Source organism: Physeter macrocephalus, chromosome 21 (genome assembly GCF_002837175.3).
Source record: "Physeter macrocephalus isolate SW-GA chromosome 21, ASM283717v5, whole genome shotgun sequence".
Taxonomy (NCBI): Eukaryota; Metazoa; Chordata; class Mammalia; order Artiodactyla; family Physeteridae; genus Physeter; species Physeter macrocephalus.
Window position 1 is genome coordinate 53,188,652 of NC_041234.1, and position 16,632 is coordinate 53,205,283.

Consider the following 16,632-nt stretch of genomic DNA (forward strand, 5'->3'; position numbering starts at 1 on the left):
CGAGCCCTGGTCCGGGAAGATCCCACATGCCACAGAGAAACTAAGTCCGTGCACCACAACTCCTGAGCCAGCGCTCCAGAGCCCATGAGCCACAACTCCTGAAGCCCGGGTGCCTAGAGCCCATGCTATGCAAGAAGAGAAGCCACCTCAATGAGAAGCCCGTGCACCACAACAAAGAGTAGCCCCCGCTCACCACAACTAGAGAAAGCCCACGCACAGTAACAAAGACCCAACACAGCCAAAAACTTTAAAAAATTTAAAAAAAAAGCTGGTCATATATATTCAATTTGCATAGCAAGACAAATTTTTTTAATCAAGGGATAATTCATTGTATTACAAATAAATTCACTACAGATTTCCTTCCAACAGATATTGAATAGCAAAGGTAATTTTCAGAAGTATTTCATCTACATGTAAATGTCTGAAAAGATTTCCTTGATTAGAATCCTATAAAACTTTCAAAAGAATATGATTAAGCTGTATTATGCTCATGAAGCTTTTTAATTAAATCTATAAATGACCAGATTTCCCACCTTGTTATCAACAAGGTGATACTAAACAGATAAAAACCAGAGATATAGAACACGTTTATTCATTCACTGAACAAATATTTACAGAATGCCTATTTATGTGCCAAAAAATATTCTATGATTTAGCCACAAATATCAGCATATGTTCCTATTTCATGACAATTACATATTTGTGAGCATGTATGTACAAGTAAAGAACTGTGATTTTATAAGTTAAACACTGATCAGAAATGTCAACATTTGCACAGTGAGGTAAAAATTTTACCCAAGCCTGACATTCATACTAAAATACCAACAGATAAAGTACTTATGACACTTTTATATTTTATCATACATAATTTCCGTTCTAATTCTTTAACTGCAAACATAATACTACTACTTCCACTCCAAGCAAAATTCATATCATCACACCCTAGAGTCTTAATACAAAACAAGTTGACAACACTGAGATTTATGTCTTTCAGCAAACTTTTTAGTTAAATTCAGTCCGTTAGTTTAAAAGATGCTTTTTGGTAGTATGGTCATTTTAGTAATGTTAATTCTTCCGATCCAATGGCCATACTACCCAAAGCAATCTACAGACTTAATGCAATCCCCATCAAAATACTCAGGACATTTTTCAGAGAACTAGAATAGATAATCCCTAAAATTCATATAGAACCACAAGACCCCAAATTGCCAAAGCAATCCTGAGAGAAAAAGAACAAAACTGGAGGTATCACCCTTTCAGACTTCAGACTATACTACAAAGCTACACAGTAATCAAAAGTGTGGTACTGGCAGAAAAACAGACGCATAGATCAATGGAACAGAATAGAGAGCCCAGAAATAAACCCACATACCTATGGTAAATTAACCTACAACAAGGGAGGCAAGAATATATATGGAGAAAAGACAGTCTCTTTGATAAGTGGGGCTGGGGAAACTGGACAGCTACATGTACAATGAGATTAGAACATTTCCTCACACTGTATAAAAATTCAACTTTAAATGGATTAAAGACCTAAATGTAAGACCTGAAACCATACAACTCCTAGAAGAGAACACAGGCAGAACACTCTTTGACATAAAGTGTAAAAATATTTTCTTGGATCTATCTCCTAAGGCAAAATAAATAAAAGCAAAAATAAACAAATTGGACTTAATTAAACTTAAAAGCTTTTGCACAGCAAAGGAAACCATTGACAAAACGAAAAGAAAACCCATAGAATGGGAGAAAATATTCGCAAACAATATGACCAACAAGGAGTTAATATCCAAAATATAAACACAGCTCATACAACTGAATATCAACAAACAAACAACAGTATCAAAAAATGGGTGGAAGACCTGAACAGACATTTTTCCAAAGAGGACATACAGATGGCTGACAGGGACATGAAAAGATGTTCAACATAGCTAATTATTAGAGAAATGCATATCAAACTCACAATGAGATATCACCTCTCACCTGTCAGAATGGCTATCATCAAAAAATCTACAAATAACAAATGTTGGCGAGGATGTGAAGAAAAGGAAACCCTTTGTATACTTTTGGTGGGAATGTAAACTGGTGCAGCCACTATGGAAAACAGTATGGAGATTCCTCAAAAAACTAAAAATAGAACCACCATATCATCCAGCGATTCCACTCCTGGGTATATATCAGAAAACCTGAAAACACTAATTCAAACACATACATGTACACACATACATGTACACAGCAGCAGTCAAGATATGGAAGCAACCCAAATGCCCGTCAATGGACAAATGGATAAAGAAGATGTGGTACACACACACACACACACACACACACACATACACAGTGGAATATTACTCAGCCATAAGAAAAAGAATGAAATTCTGCCATTTTCAGCAACATGGATGGACCTAGGGAATATTATGCTTAGTGAAATAATTCAGAGAGAGAAAGACAGATACTGTATAATATCACTTATATGTAGAATATAAAAAATAACACATACAAAGGTATATTGCAAAACAGAAACAGACTCAGAGATATAGAAAACAAACTAGTGGTTACCAGTGGGGAGAAGCAAGAGAGGAGGCATATGGGAGGCATAAGGCATTAAAAGATACCAACTACTATGTATAAAATAAATAAGCAACAAGGGTATTGTATAGCACAGGGAATTATAGCCATTATTTTATAAAACTTTTAATGAAGTATAATCTGCAAAAATACTGAATCGGGCTTCCCTGGTGGCACGGTGGTTGGGAGTCTGCCTGCCAATGCAGGGGATGCGGGTTTGTGTCCCGGTCCAGGAGGATCCCACGTGCCGCGGAGCGGCTGGGCCCGTGAGCCATGGCCGCTGAGCCTGCACGTCCGGAGCCTGTGCTCCGCGGCAGGAGAGGCCACAGCAGTGAGAGGCCCGTGTACCGCAAAAAAAAAATAAAAAAAATTAAAAAAAATACTGAATCACTATGCTGTACACCTGAAACTAATATAATATTATAAATCAATTATACTTCAATTTAAAAAATCTATTTCTTTGAGAATTTGGACTAAAACAAGCAAAACAGCAAAAGTAAGTATGTCTCATCAAGTCAAATTTTGTTTATGTCCTAAGGACTGTAATATCCTACAAGATTCAAATATTAAGGATTTCTGGAATAAATGATCTAGCTTTATTAATGATATTCCTACAAACAGGATGTGTTTCAATTGTTTTCCTTTTAAATAATATTAAAAGTTTAAAAGTCTTAGTATACATCTTAAGGTATATAAGAATAAATTATTCCTGAAGAAAAATCTAAAATTAACAAATTAATAAAAATAAAAACCCCACATGATCATCTCAGTAGACACAAAGAAATCATTTGACAATGTTCAATACACATTCATGATAAGAAAAACACACTCAAAAAACTGGAAATACTGATACAAGGAACTTCCTCAACATGATAAACGATATCTATGAAAAAAATACAAATAACACCATACAGAATGGTGAAAGATCAGATGCTTTCCCTCTACGATTAGGAAAAAGAAAAGGATGTCTGGTTTTGTCACTTTAATTCAACACTGTACTAGAGGTTCTAAGGAGGGAAATGGTCAAGAAAAAGAAATAAAAGTAATCCATATTGTAAAGGAAGAAGTAAATTATCTCTATCTGCAGATGACATGATCTGGTATAAGGAAAATCCTTTAAAAATCCACAAAACACTATTTGAACTAATAAATGAGTTATTATGAAAAACTTAATTTATACATTTGCAATGAAGAATCCAAAACTAAAAGAGCACAATTCCATTTACAATACTATCAAAAAGAATAAAATAAATTTAACATAAGAAATGCAAACTGCATACACTGAAAACTATAAAACATTGGTGAAAGAAATTAAAGATCTAAATAAATGGTAAAACATCCCATGTTCATAGATCAGAAGACTTAACATTGTTAAGGCAATACTTCCTAAAATGAACTACAGATTCAATGCAATCACTATCAGAATCCAAGTTGACTTCTTTGTAAAAGTTACAAGCTAATTCTAGAACTCATATGGAATTGCAAGGGACCCAGAATAGCCAAAAAAATCTTGAAGAGGAACAAAGTAGGAGGACACACACTTTCAAAACTTACGTTCAAAGCAAAGGTAATCAAGACTGTGCTACTAGCATGAGGACTGACATACAGATCAACGGAATAAAACTCAAGAGTCAAGAAATAAGCCTGTCTCTTTGGTCAACTAATTTTTAACAAGGGTACCATGAACAGTGAATGGGGAAAGAACAGTCTTCTCAACCGGTAGACTGCAGTTGGACCTTTACCTCATACCAAATGTAAAAATTAACTCAAAATGCATCAAAGACCTAACTGTAAGAGCTAAAACTATATAATTCTTTGAAGGAAACATAGGGGTAAATAGTCATGGACTTGAATTTGGCAATGGTTTCTTAGATATGACACTAAAGGCATAAGTAACAAAAGAAAAAAAATAAAATAGGACTTCATCAAAATGAAAACCTTTTCTGCATCAAAAAATACTACCAAGAAAATGAAAGGACAATGAAAAGAATGAGAAAATATTTACAAAGCATGTAATTGATAAGGGCCTGGTATGCAGAAAAATTTTTTTTAATTATTATTATTTTTTTTAATTAAAAAAAAATTTAAGTCTTTCAACTCAATAAAAAAAGACAAATGGGCAAATGACCTGAATAAACATTTTTCCAAAGAAGATATACAAATGGCCATGAAAAAATGGTCAACATTATTAGTCATTAGAGAAATACAAATCAAAATCAAAATGAGATACCATTTCACACCCACTAGGATGGCTATAATTCAACAACAACAACAACAACAACAAACAAGTGTTGGTAAAGAAGTAGGGAAATCAGAACCCTTGAACACTACTTCTTGAGAATGTAAAATAGTGCAGTCAGTGTAGAAAAGAGTTTGGTGGATCCTCAATACATTAAACTTAGAATTGCCATATGGCCCAATAATTCCATTCCTAACTAATATTCAAAAGAATTAAAAACAGATGTTTAAAGAAATAAAAACTTGCATACGAATGTTCATAGCAGCACTATTCACAATAGCCAAAAGGAGAAAACAACTCAAATATCTATGAATTAATGAATGAGTAATCAAAATGTGGGTATTATCCATGAAATGGAATATTATTAGGCCACAAAAAGGAATACAGCACTGACACTTGCTACAACTTGGATGAACCTTAAAAACATGCTATGTGAATGATGCCAGTCACAAAAGACCACATATTATATGACTCTATTTATATGAAAGGTCCAGAATAGGTCAATCTATACAAACAAAGTAGAGTAGTGATTGCTTAGGGGTAAAGAGGTAGAAAGGGGGTTAGCAGAGTGACAGCTAAAGGGTACAGGGTTTCTTTGGTGTTGATTAATATGTTCGAAAATTGACTATGGTGATAGTCACACAACTCTGGAAATGTACTAAAAACCACTGAATTGTACACTTTAAATGGGTAAACTGCATGATATGTGAATCATAATTCAATAACGCTGTTTAAAAGAACAAAAAAAATTTTGCTACAACTGCAGCAACAAAGACCACATTTATAAGGACAAAAAGAAAGGACAGAAAAAATAGATATATTAGGGTTGTGGGTCTGGGTAATATTGTTTTCTTCTATTGTTAAAATGTTTATACAATATGTTTAAATGAATGTTTTTAAAATTATGATATACAAATGTAACTCACCCTTATAAATAAGAGGTTTATCTTTATCTTCTGTCTTCTCCCTACTAGCCAATTCAAGAAAATCTTCAATCAAGTCCAGAGATATGAGAGACTGGCTGAAAACAAGGCTAAAAAGACAAGTTAGTATTCATGGATTAGAAGATTCACAAACAACACGATTCTAATCTAAAACTCAGTAAATATCCAAAAGAATTAAAAATTAGAAATTTATAGAAATTAACAAGCTGATTCTAAAGTTTATATGGGTATGCCAAGCACATAGAGTAGCCAAAACAATTTTGAAAGGAAAAAAGTTGGAGGCCTAACTACATGATTTCAACACAAAGCTAGTGTAATCAAAATAGTGTAGTACTGAGGAGACCAACACAAATCAGTGGAACAGAATATAGTCCCAATATAAAGCTACACTATAGTTAATTGGTTTTTGACAAATAGGCAAAAGCAATTCAATGGAAAAAAATTAGTATTTTTAACAATGGTCTTGGCAAAATTGGATATTCATATGCTAAAAAAATGAATTTCTGCCTAAGCTTCAGCTGCACAAATAGGGAATAGAAGAATCTGATTTGACAAAAGTTCTTCTTAAAAAAAAACAAAAAAAAGTCTTAGCTGACCACAAGTCACTATGAACCAATAGTGTTATTTAGATGTTGGAAAACTGCTCCATCAGACTGCAGGAATGGAACGATAGGGTCCAGAATAAACAAGAACCAGCCTCACTATAATTCTGTGTTAATAAAAATTCAGCTGAAGTGTTTGTGACCATATTTTGAGATAAGTGCTAAAAAAATGAAGTGTATTCAAGACCATGTCAGGACTGAAATTATGCCATACAAAGAACAGATAAATCAACTGAGAAGAAAAAGCTAAAAGTGACACGAGATAAACCCACCATTATCTCAAGAGGAGACAATTGAAATAGTAGTGGTGATGTCTGCAACCTACTTTAAAAGGTATCAGGAAAGTAAGATGGATGATGGATAGATATGTAATAAATGAAGTATGATAAAATATATAATATAATATAGATTCTAGGTGACAGGTATATAGGTATTCACTCTAAAAATTTTTTCTACTTTTTGTTATGTTTGAAAATTTCCATAATGAAATGTTGGACAAATAAAGAATAGTGGTAATCACAATTCCAGAAATGCAGTTTTACAGTCTTAATGTTGATAACACCTATCAGTTGGGTTAATAACTAAAAATGATCATTATAATAGTATTTTTAAAAGGCAGTAGATTATTCTATTTTAGACCAGGGGGGAAATAGCTATAGGAAGAGTATAAACTAAAGATAAGGATCCATTTTCTAACATTTTGAAGTATTCAACTATAGGGAGCCTTCTGAGATGGAAAATATTCTACCCAGGAGAGGCCAGGAGAACATCCATGATGAACATGATAGAAGAGATTCTTAAACTGGTTAGGAAATTAAAAGACTACTAAAATTTCCCCTATACTCATAAAATTCTTATATGGTCCCAATAAAAATTAACTTTAAAGTACAGAAGTTAATAGATATAAAAGCATAAGCATGTCTAGAGCATTAATCTCTCTTGGTCTTTCAGGAACTCTGAGCTCAAATATCCACTTTCTACTTGACATCTCTCACGGACATCTAATAGGCCTTGGAAACTTAACAAAGACAGAGCAGGACTCTTTACTACCTCTAATAAACTTACTTCTCCCTTAATCTTCTCCATTTTAGTAAATAACACCATAATCTACCAACCACTAGGGGGAAAGCCTGAGGGTCATCTTTGACTACTCTCTCCTTCTTACTGCCCTGCATTTAATCTACCAAGTGCTGTTGTTTCTACTCCAAAACATACCCTTCATCTACACTACTACTACTCCATTCCAAGACAACATCATCCCTTATCTGAACCACTTGTTTCTGTATAAGTGGCAATATGTAACAAAAATAACTAATAGTGAGTACTTATTAGATGCCAGGTGAAGGAGTTAATTAAAAAGAAATAAAACAGTCTGTGTCTTCAAACAACTCACTATCCAGAGAAAAGACGCATCAAGTACATCAGAATGTGTTAAGTGTAGAGTAGAGGTATATTAAAAGGTGGTATGAAAATATAACAGAGCTACCTCTTTCCAGGAAAGTTAAAGAAACTAAATTTTACATTTTTTTTAAGATAGAAGATTGTTTTATTTTAGCCTTATGTTAAAGTGCTTAAATTTTTTAACAAAAAAATTGTTATATTAAAAGCATTATATTTTTAAAATATTTATGACCAGAACTTGGGATCTTATAAAAGCCTAAACAGTAAGTCTGGTTCAAAACTTTAAAAGTATGTTTTTTAAATAATAAAATGAAGGATAAGATTGGGGGTTGGAATCCAGGGAAGGGAAAGGGGGCACAAATGCTAGAAGTAAAACAAACAGGAACAAAAAACAAAGGAGAAATAATAAAGAGAGTAGTCAAAGAGGTGAAATAAAGTCTGAGAGGTGTCCACTAGATTTGGAAATTAGAAGGTCATTAAGTGACTTTAGGGGGGAAAACTCAGTAAAGTAATAGGGTAGAAGCTATACCACATGGATTGAAAAATGATTCTGAAAATGATGAAATACAATTATCAACTAGAGACTTGGCTCAAGGAAATAAGTTCAAGATGCTATAGCCAGAAGGGGAAAACAGCACTGAAGAAATAACCAGAATATGCACTCAGAAACAGTGACTTAGAAGGAAGATAGCTGTCACTACACTAACCATGAAATTACATCTTTAGAAAGGAAGAAAACAAAACAGATTGCTTTAAGTAAATTGTTTAAACAATAAAAATGTTATCAAAAGGTTCATATAATAAAAAAATAGGAAATAGGAAAAGAACTTACACTTTATCCCCAATTTCCTCTGCCATTCGAAGAATTTCAAAGAGAAGTACCATTTTTCCAGAATGCTCTAAAACCTCAGCATCAGCATCTGTAACAAAATCTTTGTACCAGTCTGGAGCTGGGCTGCTTGGATTAGAAGAGGAAGTAGCTTTACCTAAACAAAATAAATGAAACATAAATAAGTAGGCAAATAAGGGAAGAAGCTGAAAGACTCCAGAGAGGGATTAAGACAGAGATTAAGAGAAAGACATATAGACCAACCAACCAAGGGAGAGAGTGAGAAAGAAAGAGATTGGTAAGGATGTGAGAGAGGGGTGCAAAACACACACACACACACACACACACACACACACACAGAAGGAGAGAGAGAAAAAAGACAACCCTAGGAGAGAAAGAGCTCTACACTGAGAGAAAGACACAAGATGGGGGAGGTAAGGTAGAGGGGACCCTGGAAGAGGGAGGTAGAGACAGAGAATCAGAAAGACACACAAAGGCACATATAAACATACACATATGTACACAGAGGAAGAAAGACATGGGGGAGGGGCACCAAGTGAGACAGTAAGCAAGAGACAGACCCTGAGAAAGTGCAAGTATGAGAAACAGAATGTGGGGGCAGGAGGGCTCAGAAAGACAGAGACCCAAAGAGATGAAGCCCCTCAGGTCCTGAGACAGTATAACCCCCAAAGCACACCCCAAGAGACAGGGACCAGGAGAGAAAGACCTAGAGACCCAAAGAGAGAGGGAGAGAGGAAAAGAAGAAGGGAAGGGAGTCTGACTCACGTAGAGATCAAGGGAGAAAAGATCTTAGGGGCAGGAAATATTTCACTGTGCTACTAGAATTCTGGAAAACTCAAACAAGGATTGATCCCAGCATCACCGTATCATGTTAAATCATTTTGCTCTTACTTTCCCCATAAACTTTGACTATAAAAGGTGTAAACAGATTGCCAACAGACACATGAAAGAATGTTCAACATCATTAATCATTAGAGAAATGCAAATCAAAACTACAATGAACGAAACTGAGTTATTTGTAGTGAGGTGGATGGACCTAGAGACTGTCATACAGAGTGAAGTAAGTCAGAAAGAGAAAAACAGATACCGTATGCTAACACATACATATATGGAATCTAAAAAAAAAATGGTCATGAAGAACCTAAGGGCAAGATGGGAATAAAGATGCAGACCTACTAGAGAATGGACTTGAGGGTACGGGGAGGGGGAAGGGTAAGCTGGGACACAGTGAGAGAGTGCCATGGACATATATACACTACCAAACGTAAACTAGATAGCTACTGGGAAGCAGCCACATAGCACAGGGAGATCAGTTCTGTGCTTTGTGACCACCTAGAGGGGTGGGACAGGGTGGGTGAGAGGGAGGGAGAGGCAAGAGGGAAGAGATATGGAGACATATGTATATGTATAATTGATTCACTTTGCTATAAAGCAGAAACTAACACACCATTGTAAAGCAATTATACTCCAATAAAGATGTTAAAAAAAAAGGTGTAAGAAGAGAGTAACACAAAATAATCTATGAAAGATATAAACAGTTCAGTTTAAAATAAGGAATGTACAGGTTTAACCTGTTTCTGTATCTTCTCTCAATTGCCGTTTAATGCAAAGTACTTTAAATTTTTATATATTTTGTTATAAAATATTTTACATATTCAGAAAAGTATATAGAATAAAAAGAACAGCAGTGTTCCCATATCCCATCTTCACCAAATTTTAAAACACGTTAAATCTACTTCTGATGCAATTGAAGCCTAATATGTGACCCTAACTAATACTGTTCTCTTCTTTCCCCCCTTCTTTCTGAAAAGTAAATAAAACCCTAAACTTTATATTTACTATTTATGTTCATGTTTTTATATTTTCACTACATTTGTATCACTAAACTGTAATTATGTATCATGTTTTTAAACTATATGTAAATGGTACCATACTGTTTAATTTTACAACCTACTTTTTCACTGAATGGAGTTTTTCATTTTCCACTTGAAGTGAGACTTAGTCAATAATTCTAACTGCCATATAGTATTCTACTGCATGAATATACCATAATTTATTAGTTCTCCTGTTCATAGACATTTAGATTATTTCTCATTTTTGGCTACTGTGAAATAACTGCAATGAACACTCAGTGTTGTTGTATTTTTCTAGAATGTTGTCTACTTCACCTAAGTTTAAAATTTTCTGGTATAAAATTATGCTCATGATTCATAAAATATCACATTAAACATACTTACTTTATATTCTTATCAAATAGTTCTAATATCTGTGGTTCTTGACAATCTGATCATGCTGTTTTTTTTGTGTTAACTTTGTCAGGTTGACTGATAACTTATTTTGTTGCTAACTTTTCCTAATGTTGATTGCTTCTTTAGGTACTCTATAACTGTTTCTTGTAATTTCATTTTCAATGTAGCTGTAATATGAGAGAATCCTCGGTAGCCTGGGTTGACATCATACTACTCCACAGTGATTCTGCATCTGCTTCTGTCAGGTGCTCCAGGGGATCACCAACCCAGAATTACTTTTGAGTTTAGTATTTCAGCTTGAGATTTTTAGACTATGTAAATAATGTAAATTCAAACCATAAACCATGTGAGGGAAAGCCCATGATTATGAATCCAAGAAAACTATTTTTGAAACCCACAGCCCAGGGTGACACAGATAAGCTTCCTTGTCATCTCCCTGGATTGATGGGAAAAATTTTTTCTATCCTATTCTTCTATGAAGTATGTACCTATGTTAAACAGATTCAGCTTTAATCTGAGTTCTAAGAACTCTCCACCTTATAGAGGGCTCAAGGCCTTGAATCTTACCCCTGGGTAGGTGAAAACCAAAGCTGCTACTCTCAAGACTAGCCTATCCCTAGAGCTTCCATAGCATACCTTCTTGAACTTACTGTTTATCAGTTCCTTCTTTTTTGTCTGGGTCCTGGTGATTTCCATTACTTTTACAGAGCTCATTATGCATTTGTATTTAAACCACAATAAACTATTGCCTAAATGTACCACATATTTTCAAGATTCTATGCCTTTCCTTGAATGTCTTATATTACATTCTCCCCCTTTTTTCTTGACCAACTTCCATGCATATTTTACTATCCTTCAAGAGTCAACAAAAATTACATCTTAGAACAGCCTTCTTAAGAGGGTGACCCTTGGCAGTTGTCTGGGAACTTGAATAGTAAACCGTTCCCTGTACTGATTTTAAACTTTCCCTGAGAAGAGAGGATTGCTGTGCCTCGTCTAGGCACCTAGAAAGAAAACACCTGTTTTCGTTCTGGGAGTCTGGAATTTGATAAGAGCCAGGCAGAAAGTGCCTATTTCACCAGACCCCAGTAAAAACCTTGGGTACTTAGTCTCTAATGAGCTCCTCTGGTAGACAACACTTCACATATGTAGCCATAACTTGTTGCTGCAGAAATTAGTACATCCTGTGTGACTCCACTGCGATAGGACTCTTGGAAGGTTATGCCTGGTTTCCTCTGGACTTTGACCGATATGTGCCTTTTCCTTTTCCTGATTTTGCTTTGTACCCTTCTGTTGTAATAAACCATAGTCCTGAATATGACTATATGCTGAGTCCTATGAATCACCAAACCAGGGGGTAGCTTTGAGGAATTCTGACACATAGCTTATCAAGCATATGCTAACTAAAATTCCTTTCTACAATTAGTCAACTGGCAAATAATCAGTGCCTTTGGGAATTTTGCAGTTCCACAGACTGCACACAACTTCAGTAATGGTTACCCAATTTAATTAAGGTAATTTATATATGGTAAAAGTGTAAGCAATTATAAAAAAAAAGCTGGCAGAAAGTTAGTACAAATGTGGCAGCTAAATAAGAAGTCTAAAAGCTTAGCACAGGTAACAATTTATGTGCAAATACAATAGATTAATTCTAATTGTAATCCTGTTGGATATAATCACAACAGAGTAATCTCTAAAAAAAATTAAAAGTGACCCAGAAAAATATGGGCTACTCCAGTTCATAAATATCCTGAATAAATAATTAAAACCTACAAATAGATATTTCATGCTGAATATTCTTACTTCATCATCGACATGGATTAATAATTCCTTCTGTTATAACTCTGTATTGTGTATGCATACATGACAAGTAACAGTGAATTAATAAATCAAAGCCACTTCTAAATATCCACTCTGGATATCAAAAAATGCTTACAAGGCAAGGCACAAAGGAAATACAAACAAATAGAAAGCAACACTTTTACCCCTAATTTCTTCAAGCAATCTAAACATATATTTAAACACCACATTTGCAGCAAGATACACTGTAGTTTTTTTTCTTATAATAACGAACTTTATTTTTTTTTTCGAACTTTATTTTATACCAGAATTCTACTACACAAGAATATTGGGAGGAGTCATTGGAAATGCAGATTATTGTTAAATGCAACTTAAAAAATACTCTCCCCATCCCATTTAGGTAGCACAGATGTTTCTATGCTTACTAGACTCAGTGGTGCTATTGGAAATGCAACATATTTGCCAGTCTAGATTCCCCACCAGACCAAGCACCTCTGAAGACCAGGCCCCTTTGCTTTTCCTTTGATTTCTGGTGTCAGCACATTGATATGCACCAGGTATTTTTGAATCAATAGAATGACTGAAAGAATTAGGCTATAAATTCATCTATCAATCAATCAATAAATCACCATCATCACTGTCTTCAAAATGTATCCCAAAGTAGAAGACCAGCAGAACCAAAGAATCAGAGATACTTCTTACCACCTCCTAAAATTGAATCTCTTTCCTGACTCCACCCCCTTTTCAGGCTACCACCTCACCCCTTATCTCTTCTTACTTTTTTTTAAATTGAAGTGCAGTTAATTTACTATGTTGTGTTAGTTTCAGATGTACAGTAAAGTGATTCAGTTATATATATATATATATTCTTTTTCTGATTCTTTTCCCTTATAGGTTATTACAAAATATTGAGTATAGTTCCTGTGCCATACAGTAGGTCCTTGTTGATCATCTGTTTTATATATAGTAGTGTATATGTTAATCCCAAACTAATTTATCCCTCCTCCCCTTTCCCCTTTGGTAACCATAAGTTTGTTTTCTGTCTGTGGGTCTATTTCTGTTTTGTATATAAGTTCATTTGTATCATTTTTCTTTTTTGATCTTCCACATATAAATGATATCGTATGGTATTTGTCTTTCTCTTTCTGACTTACTTCACTTAGTATGGTAATCTCTAGGTCCATCCATGCTGCTGCAAATGGCATTATTTCATTCTTTTTTATGGCTGAGTAATATTCCACTGTATACATATGTGTGTGTTTATATATATACACACACACACCACATCTTCTTTATCCATTCATTTGTTGATGGACATTTAGGTTCCTTTCATGTCTTGGTTATTGTAAATAGTGCTGCAATGAACACTGGGGTACATGTATCTTTGCAAATTATGTTTTTCTCTGGATATATGCCCGGGACTGGGATTGCAGGATCATATGGTATCTCTATTTTTTAGTTTTTTAAGGAACCTCCATCACCTCACACCAGTCAGAATAGCCATAATCAAAAAGTCTACAAATAATAAATGCTGGACAGGGTGTGGAGAAAAAGGAACTCTCCTACACTATTGGTGGGAATGTAAATTCATACAGCCACTATGGAGAACAGTATGGAGATTCCTTAAAAAACTACACTGTAGGGCTTCCCTGGTGGTGCAGTGGTTAAGAATCCACCTGCCAATTCAGGGGACACGGGTTCAAGCCCTGGTCTGGGAAGATCCCACATGTTGCAAAGCAACTAAACCCGTGCACTATAACTACTGAACGTGCACTCTAGAGCCCACGAGCCACAACTACTGAGCCCGCGTACCACAACTACTGAAGCCCACATGCCTAGAGCCTGTGCCTCGCAACAAGAGAAGCCACCGCAACAAGAGCCCCGCTCACTGCAACTAGAGAAAGCCTGCGCGCAGCAATGAAGACCCAACGCAGCCAAAAATAAATAAATAAAATTTAAAAAACCTACACTGTAGTTTTATAAATAAAGGTAGACTATCATTCAAATATTATATGTATAAATAGTAGTACTAGTAGAATGGTAAACTTCATAAGTGTATTTTGCACATTGATATAACCCAAGCTTCTTGAGCTATCCCAGGCACATAGTAAGAACACAATAAACATTTATTGAACGAATAAATATGGTATGTTAATGCTAATATTATGGTCCTACATCATATACCAAGATTCTATCACAAAAGATTATATCCATACAATAAATTATATACATTTTGTTTTTAAATTGCGTTACAATTAACATACAATATTATATTAGCTTCAGGTGCACCACATAGTGATTAGATGTTTTTATACAGTATGCAATGATAACCACAATAAGACCAGTTATCATCCATCACCATATTTTACAATATTACTGACTACATTCCCTATGTGCACATTAAATGCCTGTGACTTATTAATTTTATAGCTGGAAGTTTGTACCACTTAACTCCCTTTACCTATTTCATCCATCCCCCCAAGATGCAACCCCTTCTGCCAACCACCAGTTTGCTCTAGATATCGACGAGTCTATTCCTATTTAGTTTTGTTTGTTCGTTAGTTTTGTTTTTTACTTTCCACATATAAGTTAAATCATACAGTCTTTGTTTTTCTTGGTCTGACTTATTTCACTTACCATAATACCCTGCAGGTTGATATACATTGCCATAAAGGCAAGATTTCATTCTTTCTTATGGCTGAGTAGTATTCCATTACACACACACACACACACACACACACACACACACACACACACACCCCTTCTTTATCCATTCATCTACTGATGGACACTTACGTTGCTTCCATATCTTGGCTACTGTAAACAGTGCTGCAATGAACATGGGAGTATACATATATTTTCAAATTAGTGTGTTTGTATTCTTCAGATAAATACCCAGAAGTGGAAATGCTGCATCATATGGCATATGGTAGTTCTACTTTTAATTTTTTGAGGAACCTCCATGGTTTTCATAATAGCTGCAACAATTTACATTCCCACCAACAGTTCACAACAGTACCCTTTTCTCCACATCTTCACCAACACTTGCTGTTTCTTGCTTTTTGATAACAGCCATTCTGACAGGTGTGAGGTTGTATCTCACTGTGCTTTTGATTTGCATTCTGCTGATGATTAGTGATGTTGAAGGCCTTCCCATGTTCCTGTTGACCATCTGCATGTCTTCTTTGGAAAAATGTCTATTCAGGTTCTCTGCCCAGTTTTTAATTGGGTTGTTTCTTGATATTGAGTTGTATGAGTTATTTATATATTTTGGATATCAACCCCTTATAGGATATATCACATGCAAATATATTCTCCATTTAGTCCCATTAAAAAAATGAGACTACTTTGATGTAGTCTCATTTGTTTAATTTTACTTTTGTTGCCCTTGCCTGAGGAAACAGATTAAAAAAAAATATTTCTAAGACCCATGTCAAAGAGCGTACTGCCTATGTTTTCTTCCAGGAATTTTAAAGTTTAAGGTCTTACATTTAAGTCTTTAATCCATTTTGAGTTTCTTTTTGTATATGGTGTAAGAAAGTGGTCCAGTTTCATTCTTTTGCATATAGCTGTCCAGTTTTCCCAACACCATTTTATTTCAAGAGACTGTCTTTTCCCCATTGTATGTTCCTTCCCCCTTTGTTGTAGATTAATTGAACATATGAGCTTCAGTTTATTTCTGAATTCGCTACTGTGTTCCATTTATCTATGTGTCGGTTTTTGTGCTAGTACTATACTGTTTTGACTACTAAAGCTTTGTAGTATAATTTCAAGTCTGGAAGCATGTTATCTCCAGCTTTGTTCTTCTTTCTCAAGATTGCTTTGGCTATTCGGGATCTTTTCTGTTCCATACAAAGTTTAGGATTGTTCTCATTCAGTCAAAAATGCCACTGGTATTCTGACAGGAATTGCATTGAATCTATAGATGGCTTTTGGTAGTATCAACATTTTAATGATATTGACTCTCCAATACATGAGCACAAAG

At 34.9% G+C, this 16,632-nt stretch overlaps 1 protein-coding gene across 9 annotated transcripts in view; it reads right to left on the reverse strand.

The window, feature by feature from the left end:
- The window catches only part of ATRX (ATRX chromatin remodeler), a 253,134-nt gene that overhangs the window by 55,060 nt on the left and 181,442 nt on the right, over positions 1-16,632 (reverse strand). For all 9 annotated transcript variants that reach the window (XM_024129533.3, XM_024129534.3, XM_024129541.3 and 6 more), the window contains 2 exons: positions 8,581-8,734; positions 5,728-5,834 (listed from right to left, as the gene is read on the reverse strand). In XM_024129533.3, coding sequence (XP_023985301.1) covers positions 5,728-5,834; positions 8,581-8,734 — 261 coding nt within the window. The remainder of the gene's footprint in view (positions 1-5,727; positions 5,835-8,580; positions 8,735-16,632) is intronic.